This window comes from Brachyhypopomus gauderio, chromosome 11 (assembly GCF_052324685.1).
Source record: "Brachyhypopomus gauderio isolate BG-103 chromosome 11, BGAUD_0.2, whole genome shotgun sequence".
NCBI classification, from domain to species: domain Eukaryota; kingdom Metazoa; phylum Chordata; class Actinopteri; order Gymnotiformes; family Hypopomidae; genus Brachyhypopomus; species Brachyhypopomus gauderio.
In genome coordinates, this window is record NC_135221.1 from 10117703 (window position 1) to 10139448 (window position 21746).

The 21746-nt window shown below is 50.9% G+C and overlaps 1 protein-coding gene across 2 annotated transcripts in view; it reads left to right on the forward strand.

The window, feature by feature from the left end:
* ppargc1b (peroxisome proliferator-activated receptor gamma, coactivator 1 beta) overlaps positions 1-21734 on the forward strand; it is a 37303-nt gene extending 15569 nt beyond the window's left edge. Inside the window, exons 2-12 of one of the 2 annotated variants that reach the window (XM_077021842.1) lie at positions 10618-10803; positions 11501-11698; positions 13547-13660; positions 14773-15703; positions 15951-15996; positions 16459-16523; positions 17082-17595; positions 17700-17772; positions 17912-18030; positions 18155-18331; positions 18661-21734. In XM_077021842.1, the coding sequence (XP_076877957.1) occupies positions 10618-10803; positions 11501-11698; positions 13547-13660; positions 14773-15703; positions 15951-15996; positions 16459-16523; positions 17082-17595; positions 17700-17772; positions 17912-18030; positions 18155-18331; position 18661 (2424 nt within the window). In that variant the 3' untranslated portion in view covers positions 18662-21734. The remainder of the gene's footprint in view (positions 1-10617; positions 10804-11500; positions 11699-13546; positions 13661-14772; positions 15704-15950; positions 15997-16458; positions 16524-17081; positions 17596-17699; positions 17773-17911; positions 18031-18154; positions 18332-18660) is intronic. The other variant, XM_077021841.1, reaches the window with a different exon arrangement.
* The last annotated feature ends 12 nt before the right edge of the window (positions 21735-21746 follow it).

Below are 21746 nucleotides of genomic sequence, written 5' to 3' on the forward strand. Positions count from 1 at the left end.
AAAGGAGGCAGGGTGTTGAGATCCGTGGGGCGGGCAGCAGGGGAACGTGGGCTGCACATCCAATCAGCCGCATGCTCTTGAGTCACATGACGGGCCAAGGGGAGGTGTCTGAACGCCACACGATAAGGTCTCAGGCTCTGGAAGTCAAGGAACTCAAGATCTTTGTTGTTTTTTGGGTCGTTTAATCTATTTATTTATTTATTATTAAAGATTATGCGATTAGATCATTTGAGGTAGCAAGTACTCAATGACAAAATTAGTCAATAATAAAAATGTCATCAATAACTAAATGATCTTAAATAACAAACAATCCACCAGAGGCCCATATTGCCTCCAGGAAAGCAGCAGTGCATGTAGAGGAACATGATTCGTCTTGGTGGGCTGCCACGAGCCGAATTAATAATAATTTGTCAAAAAGTGTAATTTACTCACTTGGAATGAATCTGGTTTGAACTGGCATGGTTGGGTAGGCAGAGTATAAATGCTCTGAGGACTATTTGATTAGACACTGTTTACCAGGCTGCTCAACAAATACACTGGATCTCAAGGCGCGGGTGCAGACGGTTCCGATATCCCAGCATCCCTTGCAGCCCTGGTAAATGCGAGAGACTTTGATAAGTCTTTGCACTGCTTGCCTTGCTGTAAGAGTGGCTGGTGCATCTAAATCAGTTGGAATATTTTGTCCTGTGGTGGACAGAATCTAAAATACAATTTTATGCTCCCTAGACATAAAGTAGATTTTAAAATGAAACCAGTTCGTCAGGTTTTATGTAATGAACAACAGAAGTTGAAAATGCTAAATGGGACCTTAATCATCTTTGACCTAGAACCACACAAATGAATGTGAAGGAACAGATGTGAGGTTAGTGGTTTAACCACCATAGCTGTTTGGGTGTCACTGTTTAGAGGAATGAAATGTGCAGATGGCCGTGAGGTGGCTTTAAGGAGCAATTTACCTTGCACCACCAAGAGGGTCACGGGTGGAGCATGTGCTGTTTGACCTGGTCAGGCAGAAATGAGAAGCAGGCAGTGATATTCCTATGGACCTGTTCCCACTAATGTAGCCAGGCTGCCATAACCTTTTGCCCCCTTTGGCCTTTGAGCTTAGCACTTGATTTAAGCACCTACTATATCCTTAATGTGACTGCTCCCTCCATCAAGGTAGGAGAATGAAATGGAAGAAGAAGCAATCTCATTCCCCTTAAACGCTAATGATCCTTGCTGGTGTCTGATGATATGCACAGATTTTTAATAATGGTATATGCCGTGCTTGCGACATGCCCTCGATTAAATTACAACGCAGCAATAAACCTTTCATTTGAATAAACTAGTGGCCTGCGTTATTTTCTCCTAACATATTTACATTAGTTGAGTCGTTGTAAATGACGTGGTCCATCACAACACCCACAGAACACCCAGAGAACACTCATCTGGAGATTTGAGACACTCGCTGCACCCAATGAAAAAAGCTGTGATTTGTAGGAGGGCTTATTTGCATTTGTAAACCCTCTGTGATATGAGTATTGCAAACGCCAGTATTGCAATAAATATTAACCAACAATGTATTGTGCAACCCTACCTGAAGGATTCTTTTAAGAGACAAATGCAGGTTACTCAGACTGTTGATGCTCTCCTATAGTGACAGAATGACAGTGAGTGTAGTGTTGGCAGCATGGCTGCCTTTCTGCACAGGGAAAGCTCCCTTTAAATAACATGGGTGCAAAAAATGGCCGTGCCAAATTGGTATATCGTCAGCCATATCGTCGCTGAAGAAGAGTCGTCTTGGCACAAGCAGGGGACCCACAAACCCAGGCTTCACAGAGGAAGGCCTCTGGATAACGGGGAGCGTGTGATGGCTGAGAAACTGTGCGGCTAGTTTGCATTTCTTGTTCGAACACCCCTGCATTGTTACGCTCCCCACAGCAGTGACTTGAGGATGAGTCCTGGCAGATGGCACTGCCTTCTGTTTGAGTGTTAGGAATTCAGGGTGAGTCATGTCTCCGCTTCCGAGCTTCACCAGAAAGCCAGAAGCACCGTGTGGGTCGTTCGCCGTCCTCTCTAAGACCTCAAACAACACTGACTTAGGAAAATCACTCAGGCTGGCGGTGAGGGGTCAGGAAGGACGTTGTGGGCATGGATATGTATGCAGGGTAAAGGTCACACCGGACTGAGCTTTCCACATTGACAGCTAGAGGGGCGTCACGCGAGCTATGACATTACTCCTGGCAGAGGTTTCAGAGGTTTTCACAAGTCGTGCTTTCATAGGTCATGTATTAGGGGCACTGGAACTTTATGGCTTGTCCTGTAATTTGAAGCGCATTCTCTGAAATGTCAGTACACGGTTGGCATGAATTAATATACAGCCAAGAAATTTAGCTAATGCTTGTTCAGGTCTCTGCGAGGGTTTGACTGGTTCTCAACATTTCATGAATAGTCATGGTAATGTGCAAGGAAGTGTCAAAATAAAACTTTTGGGCCTGGCACACGTTTGTATTCACAAGGGCTGCGAGTTGTACTTGCAGGCACGGCATGTGGTATATTTTAAAACTGGCACTTCAAAATGGCCGCTGCCACTTTGTCCTGTGTGCGCCTCGAACAGCTGTGTCTGCGCTCTGCCCTTTCAACCTTCCTCCAAGCAAAGGTCAGCTCGCTGCTCCAGTTCATTTCTGGGTTTCAAAATAAAGCCCGTTCTCTCAGAGCTACCCCCCCCAAAATAGTCATCGGACAAGTCTGTGCCTTGATTTCCTGGGTCGTCTTGAGTGGCCAAAAGAGAGAAGTTTGAAGGGGGAGCTGTGGGAGGTGTAGCGGTCCGTGTGCAGTGGGCGCCGTGGCCTCGTGCTGTGTCTCTTTGGTGGTTCCTCGCGTGCGCTGGCCTTAAACGCAGCGCTCAGCTCTGTCCTGCAGCTGGGTGGCAGTGATCAGACCCTTTCACATCACTGCACTCTGACGTTCCCATGAGGGAGAGCTAAATTCAAACCTCAAGACCTCCGCAGCGCAGAGTTTGTCCATATTTAGCCAGAGCCTTGTGTTTAATAGGCTAGGCAGAAGGAGAGCTTTCCTCTTTCTGATGTTCAGTCTTGTGCGGAGACCCATGAGAAAGTGATTTTGACCGTGACCCATGCTTCCCCCTTTGACACCGAATGCAGGTTGATGGAGCCTGTTGTGAAATGAATACATGGCCACTATAAATAGCAAGAGTCTCTTAATACTCATGACCTACAGGGATCTGTATAGATTAGCCTGGTCTTACTGCTGAACTTCAGTCTTGACTGGCCCCTTGTGGTGGTCTTTGACCATGGAAGAGGTTGCTCACGCTAACAAGCTTAGCCTCATGACGCTAAGATATTGGCACATTCAAACTTGCTGCTCCACTCTCATCCACACTCACTTCGCAGGCTGTAGGTGTTGCCCCAGCCAGCCAACATCAGATGCAGCAGTACGGTACATTTTCCTCGTCCTGGTTCTCTTGTATATGCCCAGTCAAGGATGCTGAGGTGCAGCTCGGCGGACCCCAGCCTGAGGACCGTGTACTGAGGTATGCATTCTTCTCAGCTCACTGGAAAGTGGACCTTCCAGAAAAAGAGAAAAAAAACTCTTTAATATCGCTAACGTTGCCTTCTGCCCTGCCGCTCAAGGAGATTGGGCAAGGAAAGCATTTTGATTTAATTACTGCCATCCTAGTTGTCAAAGCTCAGACAAGACACCGACTTCAGCATGCGAATTAGAGCGAGCTGGCCTGCTGCCATCTTCCTGGGCTGTTTGTGACTCTGGAGCCGTCAGCCAGCGCCTCAGCGAGGGCCTGCCTGGCGTCCTGGGCTCTCTCGTCGTCTCTTGCGTCTTCTTTTGAACCTCTGGAGTCAGTTGAAGCAGAGCGTGTTCAGAACACGTCCATAAGGAGAACTCCTCGGGTCCTCCTTCAGTGCGGTGGGATCTCTGCCACGGTTTTACTCCGTTTTTATCATTTATTACCTTCATCCTTCACAATTTTACACCGTCACACGGACGAGGCTTTCTTTCCCAAAGATGCTTACATTTCCTCTGTGTAATTTCTGCCTGCCTGTACTGACCTGTGACTCACACCCCTCTGCCCCCCCCGCACCGTAGTCGTGACTGCAGCAGACTTAATCGCCCAGGTTCCTCCCAGGTGCCACAGCCCCCCCGATGGCCGTCACGTGGGCTCGGGCTGCCGCTCCAGTGCCCGGGTCGCCGTGCTGGCCCATGCGGTTTTGCAAGAAACGGGCGACGTGCAGAGGGCAGCCAACGGGCGCGCACGAGAAACCGGAGAAGTGCGTCTCCCCCCCCCCCCCCCCCCAGTACCTCCACCGCAACGGATCCAGCGTGGGCCGAGGGGGAGCGCAGACGACACCTCGGAACGTTTGCTGATCCGTCGGCTCATTTGCATGCGAAGTAGCAGGCGGTCCGAGCCCGGTTGTCAGGACCTGGGCCGACAGCCATGGGCTTATTTCTGTGTAATGGTGATCGTGCTCACGCGCGTGTTACCGTCCGCCTCACGGTGAAACGTGCTCACGTGCTTGGTGCCCTCTGCATATTCAGGTGAGGTGCAGTACCCACAGACATAGGGACATTTCAGCACACCATGTATTTAAGAAGGAGATAAGATTTCGGTTAGTGATCACAGGTAAGGCAAGGGTGCTACGCTATAGTTCCAGGTTTCATGTTCATTTAGCCATTTACATCAGTAGATAACTAGTTAGGTAACTTAATGTGCAGAAATGAATAAATAATGTTGACTTGTGATCACAGCATAGCAGACTGTATTTGTCCACAACTCACTGTGTCGGCCAGAAAGAATGGCACTTTGCCTGCAGATGGTTTTCAGAAAACGCTGAAAAAATGACCATATCTTCAGAGCTGCTGTCTTTATCTCTAGTTCCCTGACTGGTTCGGTGGCAAGATGTGCTCCACAGATGAGTGACCGGCCATGACAGCCTGCCTTAGATATCCCGAGAGTCGAGCTTGAGCCCAACACCAGAGGATTATTTCATTAATAACCATTGCTGAGAGTTTTTTTTTGTCTGTTCTTCTTTTTACTCTTCTTAGCTGGTCCCATAATATTAATGCCACTCAGAATCACACTCCACATCAGATGTTTATCTTACTGAGAGAGAAGTGTGTGTGTGTGTGTGTGTGTGTGTGTGTGTGTGTGTGTGTGTGTGTGTGTGTGTGTGACGGAGACTTGCCCAATGACACTAAAAAAAAGGGCTATTTTTAGATAAGCAGATATAATCCTAAGTTAATGAGGCGTAAGAGCTGGTGTGGGGAGGAGGTGCTGGAGATGTTGCATGTGTGTGATCATTCTCAGGGGGATTCCCCACCTTTGGAGTTCCTCTGACTCTTCCGTGCATGGGGGGTCTCACGGACACAGTGCTGCTTCCTTCTTCCTGTGGCCTGACCAATGAGCTTGCGCTCTGCGCATCGTTCTTTCAAAAGGCCGGCGACTCCAGTGGTTGACTGTAATCCAGTGCTGTCTTTCTTGTGATCTTCACACCTCAGGAGAGAACGTAATGACTCCTAATGAATTAGATGTTATCAGTATATGATTAATGTGGCATGGGCTACGAGCTGATGGATCGAGCCCGGTGGTGCGGAAGCAGACGTGAGCGCTAGCACAGACTACACGGAGATCAGAACAGGTCCAGGAGTCTCAACAGACATGGCTGTGGATTTTCATTTTTGAACCTAGGTGGAAAAGACTGTCATGACTTGGACTCAGCAGAGATATAATAACTTTGGCTAAGTCCAAATTGAGGTCAAAACATCTTCACTGGTGTTGCCTGCAGACTTCACAGTGAGTCATGTCAGGGGGCTGGTGCCAGTCTCCTGCAGCAACTGAATAAATGGTATTTCACAGTGGACCTAAATCACCTCTCTCAGAAACTTTAGCTAATGTAGCTAAATCTAATGTAGCTGGATTTTGTTTCCTCACATTAGTGATCTTTTGGGTCTGTAGTTTGTCATATTTGTTTAAATGAATAAGGACTGAGGTATGGACCATCACACCATAGATGTTTGACAGCAAGGAGATGGGTACTGGACTTGTGTAGAGAACAGCACTGAGACAGAGAATGGGATATAATGGAGCCAACTTGGTCCGCATCCAGCTCTTGGCTCGGTCCTCTGGCCCGTACCACTGGGGAGTTTGATCAGTAAAGAGCAGTCTTGTAGCACATCAGTGGTTCGGATTGACTAGTTGTTCAGAGCAGCTGACTGCCTGTGTGTATTGAAGTCTGAAGTGAGACGTAATCATTAAGTGTAGTGTTTTGGGGAGATATCGTTTCAGAATGGATAAACAGTTACCAGACTTGGGGGAGGCGAAATTCATGAATGGAAACATTCACTCAATGTCCTTCTTGGTGTATTTTAGTTTTTTCTAGGAGAAGTCTTAACAAATTGCAAGTCTATTAAGAAGTATTATTTATTAACCGAATTCTGTTTTTAATCAGTTACTATGTTAGTGTGTGTGAGGTCACTAGGAGTTCAGAGTCTTACTACCACTTTCTCGTCCTTTGCCCTCCCTTGATATGTCCGTAAACCTGGGAGACACGGACTTAGTTTGATTTAGTTGGCTAATCTGACAACAATTAGGGAGGATTAAAATTGGGCTCTGAGCCATTCACAGTACACTACCTTGCATGGCACCTGTGTCGCCACCATCACTGAAATACCTCTTGGAGTCAGCCTGCCCCGGGCCGAGTGTTTTATGGTGAATGTCAGAGAGCTGATTTGTGGTGGTAAACGCGTGTTTCTCAGTGGAGAGTCAGTTAATTAAACTCTGGCGCTGACCTAACGGGCGAGAGACCTGCACTCTGGGGTGAACGGAGGTGAGAGAGGCCTCCAGTCTAAACAACAGCGAAATGCCCTAATCCGTTTGTAATCTCCACAGTCCCGAGAATAAAGCAGATGAAAAATGGCAGACAGCAGCCCTGAATGAATATGGGGACAGGCAGGAAAAACAATGATTTAACGGTCAAGCTTAAGTTGGATTCCACCCACTGTGTAGCGGCAACAGATGGATCTGGGTTCCCTGTCTCAGAAATGCAGTTGTATGTTGTCATGAAGTGTTAGGAAATGTAGGGTAATTTTTCATAATTACGTCTGTTCCCCAACGTGGGCGGTCTAGAGAGCTGTATGGAAATAAGAACCTTCTAACTTGGTTGCTTAGGCCTGAGGTGCTATCCAACCGTCCGACTCTCATCAGTAGGTTTAATAGTAGACACACGTTTGTTTGAATGGACTGGCGGGACCTTGGACACGTCCTGAAGCCGTAGCATCAGCGCGGGCCTTGGAGGGATGTGTGTGCGGTGCGTCCATAGCCAGCTGGGTGTCCCTCTGTTCTCACTGGACGTTACGACAGACAGGACGTCTCCTCTCTCTGCACCTGTCCCAGATCTTCCTTTAACTGACCTACTTCCAACCAGTGGCGGTTAATTTAGACTTTGTGAGTGGCTGCAGTGGGCAGCTCCTTCAGAAGCTCCTCCCCTTTAAGCTCCTCCCCTTGAAGAGCCCGTTTCCTGCCTTAGAACACACTTGGAGCAGATAATGGGATGGGCCCGAAGCACCTTGCCCAGCACCGCCTGCTTCAGACGGCGTTTGCTTCGTTCTTTTGTGTTTAGAGTTCAAAAGGTCACGATGAGTTCAGGACAGCAGGGGAAGTTATTGGACAGGAAGTGTCCCGCATCGCATCTCTGTTGCTCGTGTGCTCCCGAGGACTCCTGGGAAGGTTGTCCACCTGAAGAAGAGATAGCGCAGCTCACCACTGTGAGAACTGGCCGGCCAGAACAGCCCAGTACCTTCTGCAGCGGCCTGGGAGAGAATCCATTTAGAGTGTGCGTGCGTGCGTGCGTGCGTGCGTGCGTGCGGGAGGAGAGGCTGGGAGAGGCACTCAGCCCTGGCCCATCTGCATTTGGCATGGGCCACATTTCTAATGGCGTGCCCGTCACAAGCAGCTTGTGTAAGAGGCAGTCATAAGACTGAGGATAATGGCTATATATAACATACCTCAGATAGCAGCAGGCTCAAAGGGAACAGGGCACCCAGATAAGAGCCTATTAGCTCCCGGGAGAGGGAGATGAATGAAGAGTTCGTATGTTTCGTCAGTCAGTGCTTTTCTCTTTCATTCGTGAGTGACAGGAATCCTGAAAGCAGGAGATCTTAAGAGATTTTGATCACATAGGGATATATTTAATGAGATGATTGGGGGGTGGGGGGGTTAGAGTAATGGTGGTCGGGAATGGGAGTACAAGAGGAATTTGATTGGTTGAGAGACGGACCGGGAGGTCTGAGGGATTGACTGAAGGCGCTCTATTTTTGTTCCGTCGGTTTCTGTCAGTTGTGGTAATTGTATTAAGGCGCGTTGCGAGTACCCTGGTCGATCTCCGGTCCGTCAGCTGTCTGCTGGCCGTCCGCCTGTGACCTTGCGGGCCCCTGTGACCTTGCGGGCCCCTCCGCCCACTTGTCCTTCTGTGCAGGTGCAGTTGCGCACCTGAGCGCTGGCTCAGCCAAGCGGTACGAGTGGAACGCTGTCCTAGGCTGCCATGTTTGCGTCTTCCTTTATCACGACGCCCTTCGACCTTGTGTTGTCCAACCCGCAGACCTCACTACCTGGCAGCACTCGGTGGTCTTTTGCTCCAAACGCTGGTGACACAACATCGTCATGGTCCACGGTTTCATTAACTCTCGGCTAAAGGTCATTATAGTCACGAGAGACTTCTTGCGTAATTCGGTTTTGGCCGCATTTTGTCAAAAATTGACCGCTTTACGCCGTTGTTTTAAGAACGTTCTGGTCAGAGAGCGAGAAGAGGTGCACAGCAAGGCAGCGAGGAAGCGTTTCCTAGAACGTTCCAGAAGCACCTGTGTGTTTCAGCATGGCTCATATTTGCAGACTCGGTCTGTGAGCGAAGGTGTGTCTATTGTTGCCTTAATTGTATAAATCACATGGTCCAATATGAGCTGAATTGTTCAAAGCGGTTGCCCGATGCGCAGTGTTGGCAGGGCCGTGTAGGTTCGTGTGGTGAGACGGGGCTTTATCGCTCTCTCCGTATATCTGTGGAAGGCAGCGCGGGAGGGAATCCAGACCTTCCACGAATAAACTGGCGGCATGCGGTTGGTATGTGAGTCACACCTCAGTGGCTCGCTCTCCAGGACACGTGCCTCGTGCCAAGTTGTCCGATATGCAGGAGCCATGCAAGTGCTAAGGAGCTTTGTATTTCCAGCATGTCCTTGCATGCATGCTGTGTGTGTGTGTGTGTGTGTGTGTGTGCTCAGTAAGTGACCTTAAACCTTCAGAGCCCAAGGAGCTTTTTATTGATTGATATGGAGGCTCTCTATAACTGGGAGAAAGAGGGGGATAGAGAGAGAGAGAGAAAGAGGGGGAGAGAGAGAGAGAGAGAGAGAGAGAGAGAGCAAAAAAAGGTCAAAATAGGGGAAAAAAGCACAAAGGCATGTGTGGAAATGTGAGGCACTGAGCGTATGTTGAGATTGATTAGCTGGGGCTTGGCTGGCTCTGAGAGGTGTGTGTGTGTGTGGTGTGTGTGTGTGGATGAACACCTGTATCAGCACACGAGAGCCTCAACGCTAACTCCTCTGTGCATACACAACGCTGGCCTGTCTGCCTGTTTATTAGCGTTATTTACAGTCGCCTGATCATGCAATAACTGCGTATCTAATCCAAACCCACCGTAATGGCATATCAGCATGGAATATCCAATCAACTCGTCTGGTTTCGTCCACAGTACTGCGGTTTGGCAGATTAAGAGCAGCAGCCTCCACTAAGACTTCAGCGGTCTGCAGTGACGTCATGCAATGAAAGATGGCACTTCATTTAATATCTGCTTAGTAGCCATTAGCTTGAAAAGCACACTCTGCCTTTGCATCCTCATAATATGTGAGCCTGTTCGTCCCACGTAGCCGTCTGTGTTTTCAGCACGTCGGTAAGCAGACACTGACCCGTCTGCCCGGGTCTGCGTAACTTCATGGTGGAGCTACTGTTCCTCTGTGGCCACCTGGTGTAAGATCTCGACGTGGGTGCAGCCGATTGGCCCCGGAGAACGTGGCCGGTCCGGCCTCCGCTAGTGCAGAACAGGGCCTGCCTTGGCCGAGCGGCCGGTATCCGGGGTGGACGCGTGTACATCGGATCAGTGGTGCACATGGTCAGATCCACTGAAAGAAGATATGGGGTGTTTTCTCCCCCCTCCCCCATGGGGGTTTCAAGTACTTCCCTTCCCACAGTACTCTCACATGACATACACACACACACACACACACACACACACCACGTGCACATGCAAAGTCTGCCTTGCATGTCTGGTGGTTTTCCTATGAAAATGTGGCTTGGCTGATTTCTGAGGCGTGACGTAGTGGTAAGGAGGCGGTGCTCGAGGGAGACTGGCAGGGTCAAGGGTCATACCTGCAGAAGGGCCGTTTCTGAAGGCGTGGCCTGCTCACCAGAGGCCTGCTTATTGGTTCGTCTTGGCATTCAAAGGCAGAGGTGTATTATTAGATAATGTCCTTCTGATGTAGGCCTGTGACCTTACAGTTTGTCTCTCTCTCTCTCTCTCTCTCTCTCTCTCTCTCTCTCTCTCTCTCTCTCTCTCTCAGTATGGGGAAGAGGAGGTCTGTTCGGACCGCCTGGACACCGATTTCCCCGACTTCGACCTCTCTCAGCTGGACACCAGCGACTTTGACTCAGTGAACTGCCTCAGTGAGCTACACTGGTGCAACGACCAATCAGACGGCTCCCCCGCCTCCATCCGCTACAGCGCGGCGGACGCTGAGCTCTTCGAGGTTAGTCTCATAATCCCCGTCACCCAACCAATCGGCTCCAACCCGGATCTCATCTTAGTGGAGGTCACACAGCCACTCCCTGCCACAAGGGGGCCGATGGAGCCATATTCAGCTCATAGGCGTGTATTTGCTATGAGAAGTGAACCCAGAAAAGCCAGCACCAAATCGAGTGTGTAGCACCTGAGGTCACATCCAAACGCACATGCTTCTGCAGACGGAAACTGATCCCATGTCTGTTGTATCCAGCACTAATTCATTCTTCATGTAATTCTCAGGCGTTATTGATTTTTATTTATTTATTCATTTCTGTGAGCCACCAAGCACAGAAGATCCCTGTAGGGGTTTATTTTGAGATGTTAGGGATGCCATTGATCTCCAAGCCAAGTGCAGCTCACCTTCAGGTGAAGCAGAGCAGTGTAAGATGAAACCGCGCCATTTCCTGTGCGCCCGCTCGCTGCAGCACATGCTCAGAACCGGATCGGAGAGCAAGGTTACGTGGGAGAGGGCCGGGGATCGGACGCAAAGGTCAGCCGCTCGTGCAGGGGTCGTCCCGTCTCAGGATGGGGGACGAAATAGCTGCGCTGTCCCCAGAGCAGAGCGTGCAGATGGACAAGCCTCTTCGGACCCTCAATGGCACATTGCCCTAAATTTCTCTCTCTCCCTCTCTTTCTCTCTGTCTCTCTCTCGCCCCCTACAGACAGAAGAGGAAAATGCGGCGCTCCTTGCCGCTCTCACAGACAGCCTGGATGGCATTGTTGAGGATGAGGCAGGGGGCCTGTCTGTGTTTCCTTCGCTGGGGGATGACCCCGAAGAGGAGGAGGAGGGAGACTGCCTCCTCTTGGACAATGAGCCCTTTCCAGGCTCTTTGAGTCCAGAGACAGAAGACCCGTCTCTAGTAAGAACCCTTCCTTCCTGTTTAAGCTGGATATGGATGGGCCTCTGACTACCCCTCAGCATGGGTATGATAGGCAAAACAGGTCTGAATTTTTCTCATTTTGGGCTTTTAAATTCTCTTTTAGCAACAGTTTTAATAAGAATCCTTTTCACAGGCAAGGAGTTAGACCTCATCTGCAGGTCTCCTGTCTTCCCTCGCTTTCCCTCACTTTCCCTCTTGGCCTCTCTCTCTCTCTCTCTTTCCCCCCTCTCTCTCTCTCTCTCTCATCCCTCCACACTCTGCCTCTGTCCCTCTCTCAAACGCAACACCTCCTTGTTCCCCTGATCAGTCACACACTGCAGTTTTCACACCTGTTTGTGAGAGGCTCGCTTGTCCTCTCTGCAAAGTGCCACTTCCAGGAAAAAAAATCTCTTTTTCTTTCTGCTATTCCCTGCAGTCTCCTGCTTCACAGTCAGCCCTGAAAACACTCTGCCTCTGCTCCACACCTCTGTCTTTTCAACCAGCATGACACCCTACCAAGCAACATTTAAGAAACGTTGAATTTATACTTTTTTTTTTTCTACACCATGAAATGAACTGTGATATAACTGCTGAATACCTGCACCATTTACTGCCATTATTGTTGTATTGTTGAATTGAAACCTGTGTACGACCTTCGTTTTCTAGAGTAAGAGTCCCAGTCTAGGTAGTGCTGCATACGGACTTTATTGAAGGAGCTAAAGAGCACTGGCTTTGTTGAGGCCTACAAAGGTCTCATTGTTGTATCAATAATAGCAGCTAACTGAATGCCTGGCATCTTGGCCACCGCTCTACCTGCTCATGAAGGAAATTGGACTGAATTACAGGATGGAAACATGAGTAACGGGCGTCGGGTACTGGTTGCCGAGGAGATGTAGACCTGCTTCTTAAACCGATCAGAATCTCTGATGTCGGTGTCTCTGAGGCCCAGAGGCGTGAAGCTCGACCACATGTTGCCTCGGGTGGCAGCGATCTAAAGTGAAACCATACTATAAGTTCATTTCACATTGGCAACCCTCTTGATGCCTTGTGGCCTTATTGGACTGGCAGTAGGAATTGGCCGAAAGGTGGAGGAATATTTCTATGTAACCTATATCATAAAAAATGGAAAACAGCTGCTCCCTCGTGCCAAGCATTAAGGCCTAGACAGATGTGTTCCTGTCTGTGCAGTCAGCTAATGGCTAATGGAGCCTTCCTCCGTCTTCTTGTGGCTTGTTCTCAGACAGCGTTGGAGCTTGTTTTGTCTGGGTGGCTGTAGGCTCTTGCAAAGGTGCGGAGCGCCCTCTGCTGGCCGGAGCTGTGAGTGTAGGTCTGCCTCACTCAATGGAGCCAGTCTGTGCTGAGGAACAAGGGGGTATTGAGGAGCTGGGGGCCGGCGTAAGGGCCAGTTAAGGGCCACAGAGTAGGCGGGAGAGAGCCCAGCGTATGTTTTCACGACGTAAACAGCTGTGGCCCCCCTCCCCCCTCCGCATTTTCCTGAGCAGCTCTGCAGAAACAGCTGCCAAGAGAGCCCATGCCCTGCCCCGCCCCCTCCTGCCCCGACACCCCCCTATGCACTAGGAGGGGGCGGGATTCGTGTAAGTGGATTTGTCAGCCGTTGATCGTTAGGCCATGTTTAAGTCATGAAACGGACATCCGTCAGCATCGCCGCGTGATGCGGTCGCCCCGCCTCCTGCATCCTGCTGCCGTGGTTACAGTAGCAGGAATCAGCAGCACACACTCTTCGCCTGGATGCTGTAGTCTGTGTATGAGTGGCATGCCTGCTAATTAGTTGTCTCCTCCTTTTCTCTCCTTCCTTCTTTCTCTCTCGCTCTTTTTCTCTCTCCACAGTTGAAAAAGCTCCTCTTGTCCCCTCCAAATGTGCCTGTGGCTATAGACTCACACAGAGACAGCAGTTCTCTCCGCAGGTCTCAGCACCTAAAGCCCACACGCTTTCTGCCCAAGGTGAGCCCCGCCCCTCCACCCCCCTACACACAGGGTCAGCAGGAACTCGCCTGCCGTCCAAAACACTCCCGCTGCACCATTATTCCTAGCGTTATGCTAACACCTGTCTGGCATGTAGCTGCCTCTGAGGAATGAGTCATGGTAGATTGAGTGGGGATTTGTGGGGGTGCAGGTGGTCTTTGTGCTACATCTCGTCCAGAGGTGAGGGCCAGTGGTGCGGTCAATAGCCGTCTGTCGCAGGAAAGCCACAAGTGCCAACAAGCTAAAGGGCAGCTTCCCTCAGAGGGGACGCTTTCCCCTCCCCCTCAGACGGGACGCTTTCCCCTCCCCCTCAGACGGGACGCTTTCCCCTCCCCCTCAGACGGGACGCTTTCCCCTCCCCCACACACCGGGACGCTTTCCCCTCCCCCACACACCGGGACGCTTTCCCCTCCCCCACACACCGGGACGCTTTCCCCTCCCCCACACACCGGGACGCTTTCCCCTCCCCCACACACCGGGACGCTTTCCCCTCCCCCACACACCGGGACGCTTTCCCCTCCCCCACACACCGGGACGCTTTCCCCTCCCCCACACACCGGGACGCTTTCCCCTCCCCCACACATCGGGACGCTTTCCCCTCCCCCACACATCGGGACGCTTTCCCCTCCCCCACACATCGGGACGCTTTCCCCTCCCCCACACATCGGGACGCTTTCCCCTCCCCCACACACCGGGACGTTTTCCCTCCCCCTCAGAGGGGACGCTTTCCCCTCCCCCACACACCGGGACGTTTTCCCTTCCCCCTCAGACGGGACGTTTTCCCCTCCTCCTCAGACAGGATGTTTACTCCCTCAGAGTGAATAAGTTGTTTGGGCTTAGCAATTTGTTTAAAATGACTTGGGTCAGAGAGTTTGCAGCCAGGCAACGAGGCCAGTGGCCCTTCATCAAAATGCAGTGTAGTGATTCATCAGCTCTATTAAGTTACCATTGCTCTTTTTATATAATCGAATCCAATAGACCTCTCCTTTACTTTCTCCCTGTCTTTCTCCCTCTCCTACTCTCTCCATCTCTCTCACTCTGTCTTTATCCCTTCCCTGTCTGCCTGTCCAATTCCCCCCCCCGCTCTCCAGAGTGAAAAGATGTGTCTGGTGGAGAGGAAGCCACGTGCCGTGAGGCCGGCTGGCCGACTCTGCACTGAACTCCATCGGCACCTCACCACCACGCAGCAGCCCGATGCCGAGGAGTTGCCGTCTGCCGACACTGAGGAAGACGAAGACGATGAAGAGGAGGAGGAGGACGAGGACAGCGACTCTGAAGAGGAGGAGGAGGAAGAGGAAGATGAGGAGGAGGAGTCTTCATCCAGCAGTGAGGTTGAGAGCTCCGTGTGTGCCGAGCCAGCCGAGCCCGCCGAGCCTCAGTTCGCCTCCGAGAAAGAGCGCCACTCGGTGGTGGAGCTGATCCGCTACATGCACACGTACTGCCTACCCGTGCGCAAGCAGGCCAGCTGGGACCGCAAGGAGCGCGAGTCCGTGACGCGCAGGGCCAGAGCCGACGGCCCCGCCCCCTCCCGCGCCCCGCCCCCCAGCTGCCCCAGGCCCATCCCGCAGGGCCCATCCCCCAGGCCCAGGGTCCCATTCGCCCGGCAGAGGGCGATCCGAGCCCACTCCCTCCTCAAGGAGCTGCTGGAGGCCGTCACGGCCTTCGACGTGAGCAAGCCTTACAGACTGCACAGCCCGCCTTACGGGCCCGACCACGCCTCCTCCCCGCGCCGGCCCAAAGCCGAGCCCAAGGACCCGGCCGGCGAGGGCCCGCAGGCCGCCGCCAAGCGTCCCAAGAGTCCCGAAGGACCTGAAGGAGGCTCCTTCTCCGTGCGCCGCTCCCGACGTCTCGCCTCCTACCCCAGCCACTTCGCCAAGAAACGCCGGCCCTGCTGCGCCAGACTGTCCTGCGAGGGGGAGGGGCAGGTCAAGCACCCGCCCACGGACCCGCCCTCCGACCACAGCGGCCTGGAGGCCAGTCCCCAGAAGAGCCCCAAAAGCCCAGAGCGTTGCTACAACAACGGTAAGAGACAGGAAGCAGCATCTCCACCTCGGCAGGGCAGCAGGTGTGATGAGCAAACCCTTGGGTCTCCTCCCCTCCCCCTGTCTCCTGACTCACAGATGTGTGTGTGTGTGTGTGTGTGTGTGTGTGTGTGTGTGTGTGTGTGTGTGTTTGTGCACATGCAGAGCTGGTTAATAACACCTACTGTATTATCTGCGGTAATCTCTGACCAGGTGTCTAATTTTGGTCTTTCTTTTTCTGGTTGCAGAGAAACGCGCCTGCCTCTGTCTGCCGCTGACTCCCAAATCAACAGGGTGTGTGTTCACCATCCCCTCGCATATCCACTCTAGAATGCTGGAGCCCATCCAGGATTAAAGCTTTACGACGCTCCTGGACGTCTCCCAAATGACTTCCGAAAGTCTTGTAATGACACTACAGCTTTAATGTCCTAAAAGACTCTGCTGGCTTCTCATGGTAACACTGGTCTATAAATAACCCAGAGCCAGTTTGGTTTACTAATTATAGATTCTTGTTGTTGAAAGATCCATAGCCAATACATCATAGTTCATAATTGCCGCTAAGTAAACTCAGTATATCATCCATTTTTCCAAACATGGACATTTTCAAGTACTCAGTCTGACATTTATGTTATGAATCAGCTGTTCTCTCCATGCTCTCTCTCTCTCTCTCTCTTGTTTCTGCCTTTCTCAAGAGCCTTGTTGTTTACTCTGCCGTCTCTCTCTCCCCCTCTCTCTGCCTCTTTCTGTCATGATCAGAGACACCCAGTTTGGCAGCAGGCCCTTTGAGCAGACACTCTGCGTGGAGCTGTGTGGCACAGCAGGTAAAGCCTCGCCCCCAGACATTGGCCCCGCCCCTCCCTGCCATGCCCCGCCCCTCTGCTGCCTAACAGAGGCATGCTGTGGGGGACATGGCACACATGGACTAGGCCTTTACAGGGAAGGATCGGGATCTAAATGAGTAATGAACCTCAGTGTTCCATTACAGGAACGCCACTCCATTACCTAAGCTCCTTCAGGACATGACATTTACATAGCAAATAGTGTAGTGTTGCTTACGTACATCTCAATTCTTCATGTTGACTCGTACCGCTGCCTTCCTGTATAAGCAATGTACACAGCATAATCAAATTCTTTGGCCAAACTATTTAAGATATTAATTTCCCTTCCCATGTGTGAAAAGGGAAATTACTGATTTTTTATATGCAATAAATATATATATATTATAATAAGCTTCGTTGGCTCATGAAACACTCCCTTGTCGTGGGTCTGGTTCGTGGCCCCTGTGTTCTGTACGGTGTGTAGGGATTGATGGGGGGTCTTCACTCGTGCAGGGCAGCTGTTGCGTGAGTGGTGAAGCTGGTGTGTGTTCTGTCTTCCAGGCCTCACCCCGCCCACCACACCCCCCCACAAGCCTGTGGAGGAGGAGCTGTTCAAGGCCGAGCCCCTGGGCAAAGGAGCGTGTCCGGGCCGGGCGCACACGCGGAAGGTTCCGGAGCAGACGGAACTGTACGCCCAACTACGCCGCATGGGCCACGCAGGCCACGCGGGGGAGGGGCAGGCCAAGCGCGCCTACGGAGACCACGACTACTGCCTGCTCAACCTGGGCCAGAACCGCAAGCGCTGCGCGGCCGGAGTCCCGTCTCCCGCCGGCCACGCCGACGGCCCGGAGACGGAGGACGACACGGGGGAGAGGGGCGGACCTACAGCCAGGCGAGAGGGGGCGGGCAGCGAGAGGGGGGAGCCAGGGGGCCTGGTGGCCAGCTCACCCCCGGCCCTCGGGGACCCGGAGGAGACCGGACAACCGTCGCCCGCACGCTCACCCAGCCCTGAGCCGGAGGCCCAGTCCCCGGAGTCCTGCCAGCCGCCTTCCCCCTGCCACCAGCTCTCCCTCAAGTACGGGGCCCGTTCCTGCCCCCCCGGGGCATTTGTATACCCATCACGTGGGATGTGTTTTTAGCGCTGCAATCTAACGGCCTCCTTCTCTTTGCCTGCCCCAGCTGTGAGAGTTCTGAGACGTGCCATCAAGACAAGGCCAGGAACCGCTGTACCCAGGGTCAAGAGGATAATGTGGTAAGTGAAGTTCTGAGCATTGTTTATGTTTGGGTTATAGGGGTTTATTATCTATTATAACTAATGGATACGAGCTTGCAGGACTCACTTTGCAGTTGATTGGCCGATCTTGGAGTTGTGCATTGTTTTGGACCCTCAGGAGAAGTGCCAAGTCTTCTACATCCACAACCTGCCGAGCGGCGTCACCCAGGCCATGCTGCGCAGACGCTTCCGGGCCCTCGGCCGGCCCGAGGACTGCGAGGTGCTCGTCAAAGACGAGTAGGTCCAGATCCAGCCCAGCCACTTTGCCGTTTTCCTGAGTAGGGCTAGCAGCAGAGCACACTCACCTGTGTGTGTGTGTGTGTGTGTGTGTGTGTGTGTGTGCGCGTGCGCGTGTGTGTAGGGAACGCTGTGGGGTCATCACTTTGAGGCAGACCTCGAGCGAGCTGAGCGGCAGGCCCAGGCGGGACTCTGCGGGTCAGCACGCGGGTCAGCACACGGGGAGCGGCGTCCGCAGGCTGGGCAGGAAGCGTTACATCGATCTGGGTACGAGCACAGAGGAGTCAGCCTCTTCTTCCTGGTGAAGACACCTCAGCTTCTACACTCTGACCTGGCCCATATTTATCAAAGCAGTCCATATAAGAGCACCACATAAACATCACTAAGTAAGGCGGGGAAGTAGAGACCCGAATCTTTTACAGTAGACGGTATTCTCTTTTTCTTTTGAGGTACTTTTTAGTTTTTGGTATTTGTGTATATATATATATATATATATATATATATATATATATATATATAAGTTTCTTTTGTCAAGTTTGTCTGGAGAGCTGCTGAATGAAAGACCTCAGCGCGCGAGATGGTTTAGCACAGCAGGGCCTGTCGCTAACGGTGCTGTGTTTGCTCCTGCAGATGAGGCGGGACCAGGCCCGGTGAAGAGCAAGTACGATGCTTTGGACTTCGACACGCTCCTCAAGGAGGCTCAGAGGAGCCTGCATCGTTGATGCGTGTGGGTGCGAGGTCCTCAAGGCCCCGCCCCCCCAACCCCCTCCCCAAAACCCCAGCTGAGACTCCGCCTCATGTTTACATTTTTGAACATTAGATTCGGAAACTTTTTTTTGTTTTTTGAAGAGGAAAGACTTTTTTTCCCTCTTACTGAGGATTGAAGGCACCTGGGGCGCGAGGACGAACCCGCGGAACAGAACCGCGACAGAGAGAGACGCAAGGACAATGAACGCACTCGCGCGAGTGTTTGCAAGGTGGCCGTCCCCGATACTGAGCGGCTGTAGCAAACCCTCTCTCTCTGTTTGGTCATGGTGATGTGTGTGTGTTTGTGTGTGCGTGCGTGTGTTCTTTTTGTTTTTGTTGGTCTCGTTTGTTTGTTTTTTTTTACTGTCACTTAAAAGTGTATAAACAATGATTGCTTTATATGAACAAACATTTGTGCGTATTTAACTGTGTGTTACAGAAAAGGGGGTAGAGGGGCCTCAAAACTCCTGACAACATAGAGTTTACAAATCAAAAAGGAAAAAAAATCTGTCTTGTTTTGTTTGTTTTGTAATTGTAGTGCTTCCTTATTTCATCTATGCACTCAGACGAGGTAGTGTTTGAGGGTTTCTCGCCGGCCCCTTCCTCTGCCAGGGCTCCATCGCTCCCTGCCTCAGCCAGCGAGCAGCGGACCCCCGGGAAACCTCCACCCGAGCCGCACCGTCCGACGTCACCCCTCACGTCCGAATCTTGACACGGATGCCTCGGTGTTGCGAGGCAGACGCCCTCAGACGTGAGAGTGGCCCGATTTTAAAAAACGACAGGCTGTTTCATCCAGAAAAAAAGAAACACTCAGATCTGCCACGAACACGATGGACCGGGTGGTGTTTTTTTTTTGTTTGTTTTTTTTTTTTTTTTTTTTTTTACGTCTGAGGTGGGGAATGTAACCCTCAAGATCTGAATGTATTCTGCCCTGTCTTAGTTTGGGATGTTTTCGTAGTCTGGTGGTGCAAATTGACCTGGAGTATGGAACATCCAGTCGGTAGCCATGTCATTCCGTTGGAATATTGTGATGGAATATCGATTTTGCGCCTGAAAGCCCCTGCTGTGGGTAGCTCTAGAGAGAAAGGTGGTGGAAATCTGGGAGGAAGATATTTCCGAAGCTCCCAAGAGATACCAGCGTGTCTCTGCCTTGTTTACATCTCCCTCTCTTCAACACACACTCTCTCCCTCTTTCCGCAAACACTCAGTTTTTCTATCCCCTCCTGCCTAATAGGGGAAGATCTGCGGGTTTTTTCTAGCTCTTTCCTCGTAGTTCAAACTCTTAATCGTTCCGTGTCTGTTTTTGAAGTGTAAAAATGTATCCACGTGTAGCCAGGTGTGCTGTCCTTGTCTTTTGTCGGGTCCAGGGATTGGCTCGGCCCCCCGTTGCGTGCTGGGAGTTGAAGTCTTTTTGCTCCCTCGTCTGTGTGTTGTTTCTGTGGGGGCCGGGGCCCAGCCCGGAGGCCCTTGTGCAACAGAGCTTTGTGCTTCTTGTGTATGTGCGCGTGTCCCTTACGCATTATCCCTCCTCTCACCCTTTTGCCCAATCGCCTTCTCAGCAAACACACCAGGAAACCGAATGTTTACATCACTGAATCCTCCTGTGACTCTGTTTGAGCGCACACACTACGTACGAGACGCCTTACGCGCTGGCGAGGCTCCCCTGGCAGGACGCGCCTTGTTGGCCTGAGCTCCAGGGGTCCTGAAGGATCATACACATGCTCGTTAAGAAAAACACACACACAAAAAAAGAGAAAAGCACCAAAGTGTGCCAAGTCATCGAAATACCCATAAAGATCCTGAAAATAAAACTCATGTTCGTGTTAAGTATGTATACTACTAAAGTGAGAGAATGTGCCGGTTTACATGGCTATATATAGATCTATATATATAAATATATATAGCTATATAATATGTACATAGCACTGTGTGTAATGTAAACATGGTGGTGGTGTGCTGTACAGCGACGTGTCCACGTGTGTGTTCAGAAGCAGGCCTGTCGGGGTGTGGAGGGCAAAGGTGACCTGATGATGCAAGTGTCTGGTGATGCAAGATTGAGCAATACAGGGAGATACAGAAGGGAATTATGGCTTCATAAGTCGAACGCTGTTGTAAAAAGTGTCCCTTTAGAAATTATTGAAATATTTTCTTCATTTTTTAAATAATTGTAATTAAGTAATTTCTTTTTTAAATGGAATTAAGATGCAATACATATTATCTAACAGAGCCTTTCTCATGAGCGGAAGGTTTTATTTAAGAGGTAAGAGGTTGGTTGTTTTATTGGGGCAGTCCTTGAAATGAGATCCTTTACTGTAAGTTGCAGTGAAATAATACACAACTGAGAAGTGGTGTGTACTTCTCAAATGTCCACTAACGTGTCCACTAGACAAAGCTCCCATAAGTGAAGTCCCCTTGGAGCAGGGTGCAGCCATACTGGTTTGACTGGTCCTTGCTTGGACTACTGAATCCCCCTGCACTGTCATGCAGTATTTGTGAACACGTATGACTTGGTTGCGTGTGCGCACGTGAGTGTGTGAGTGTGTGTGCGAGAGCGTGCGTGTCTGTAGGCCTGCTGAAGTCTGGGATTGTTGGGCAATGCTAATACGTACCAGTGTGTCCGACAAGGAATACTCCGAGAGCCCTGTCTCCCAAGGAATACTCCGAGAGCCCTGTCTCCCAAGGAATACTCCGAGAGCCCTGTCTCCCAAGGAAAGCCTTAAACCAGTAGAGGAAAACAAAACAAAAAAAACACACACCTCGCTAGCTTTTATTAATAACTGTCTACTGTCCTTTAAAACTCCAATCTGTTTTCTTAAGTAACTTTTTCAATACAGCCATATTATCAAAGGTGTATACAGTACATATATAATATATATGTATTCGGGTTTGTGTAGATAACTATATAGATGATATAATTTCTTATAGAGATCTTTGATCATTTTATTGAGCATTTGAAAGTACTTCAATAC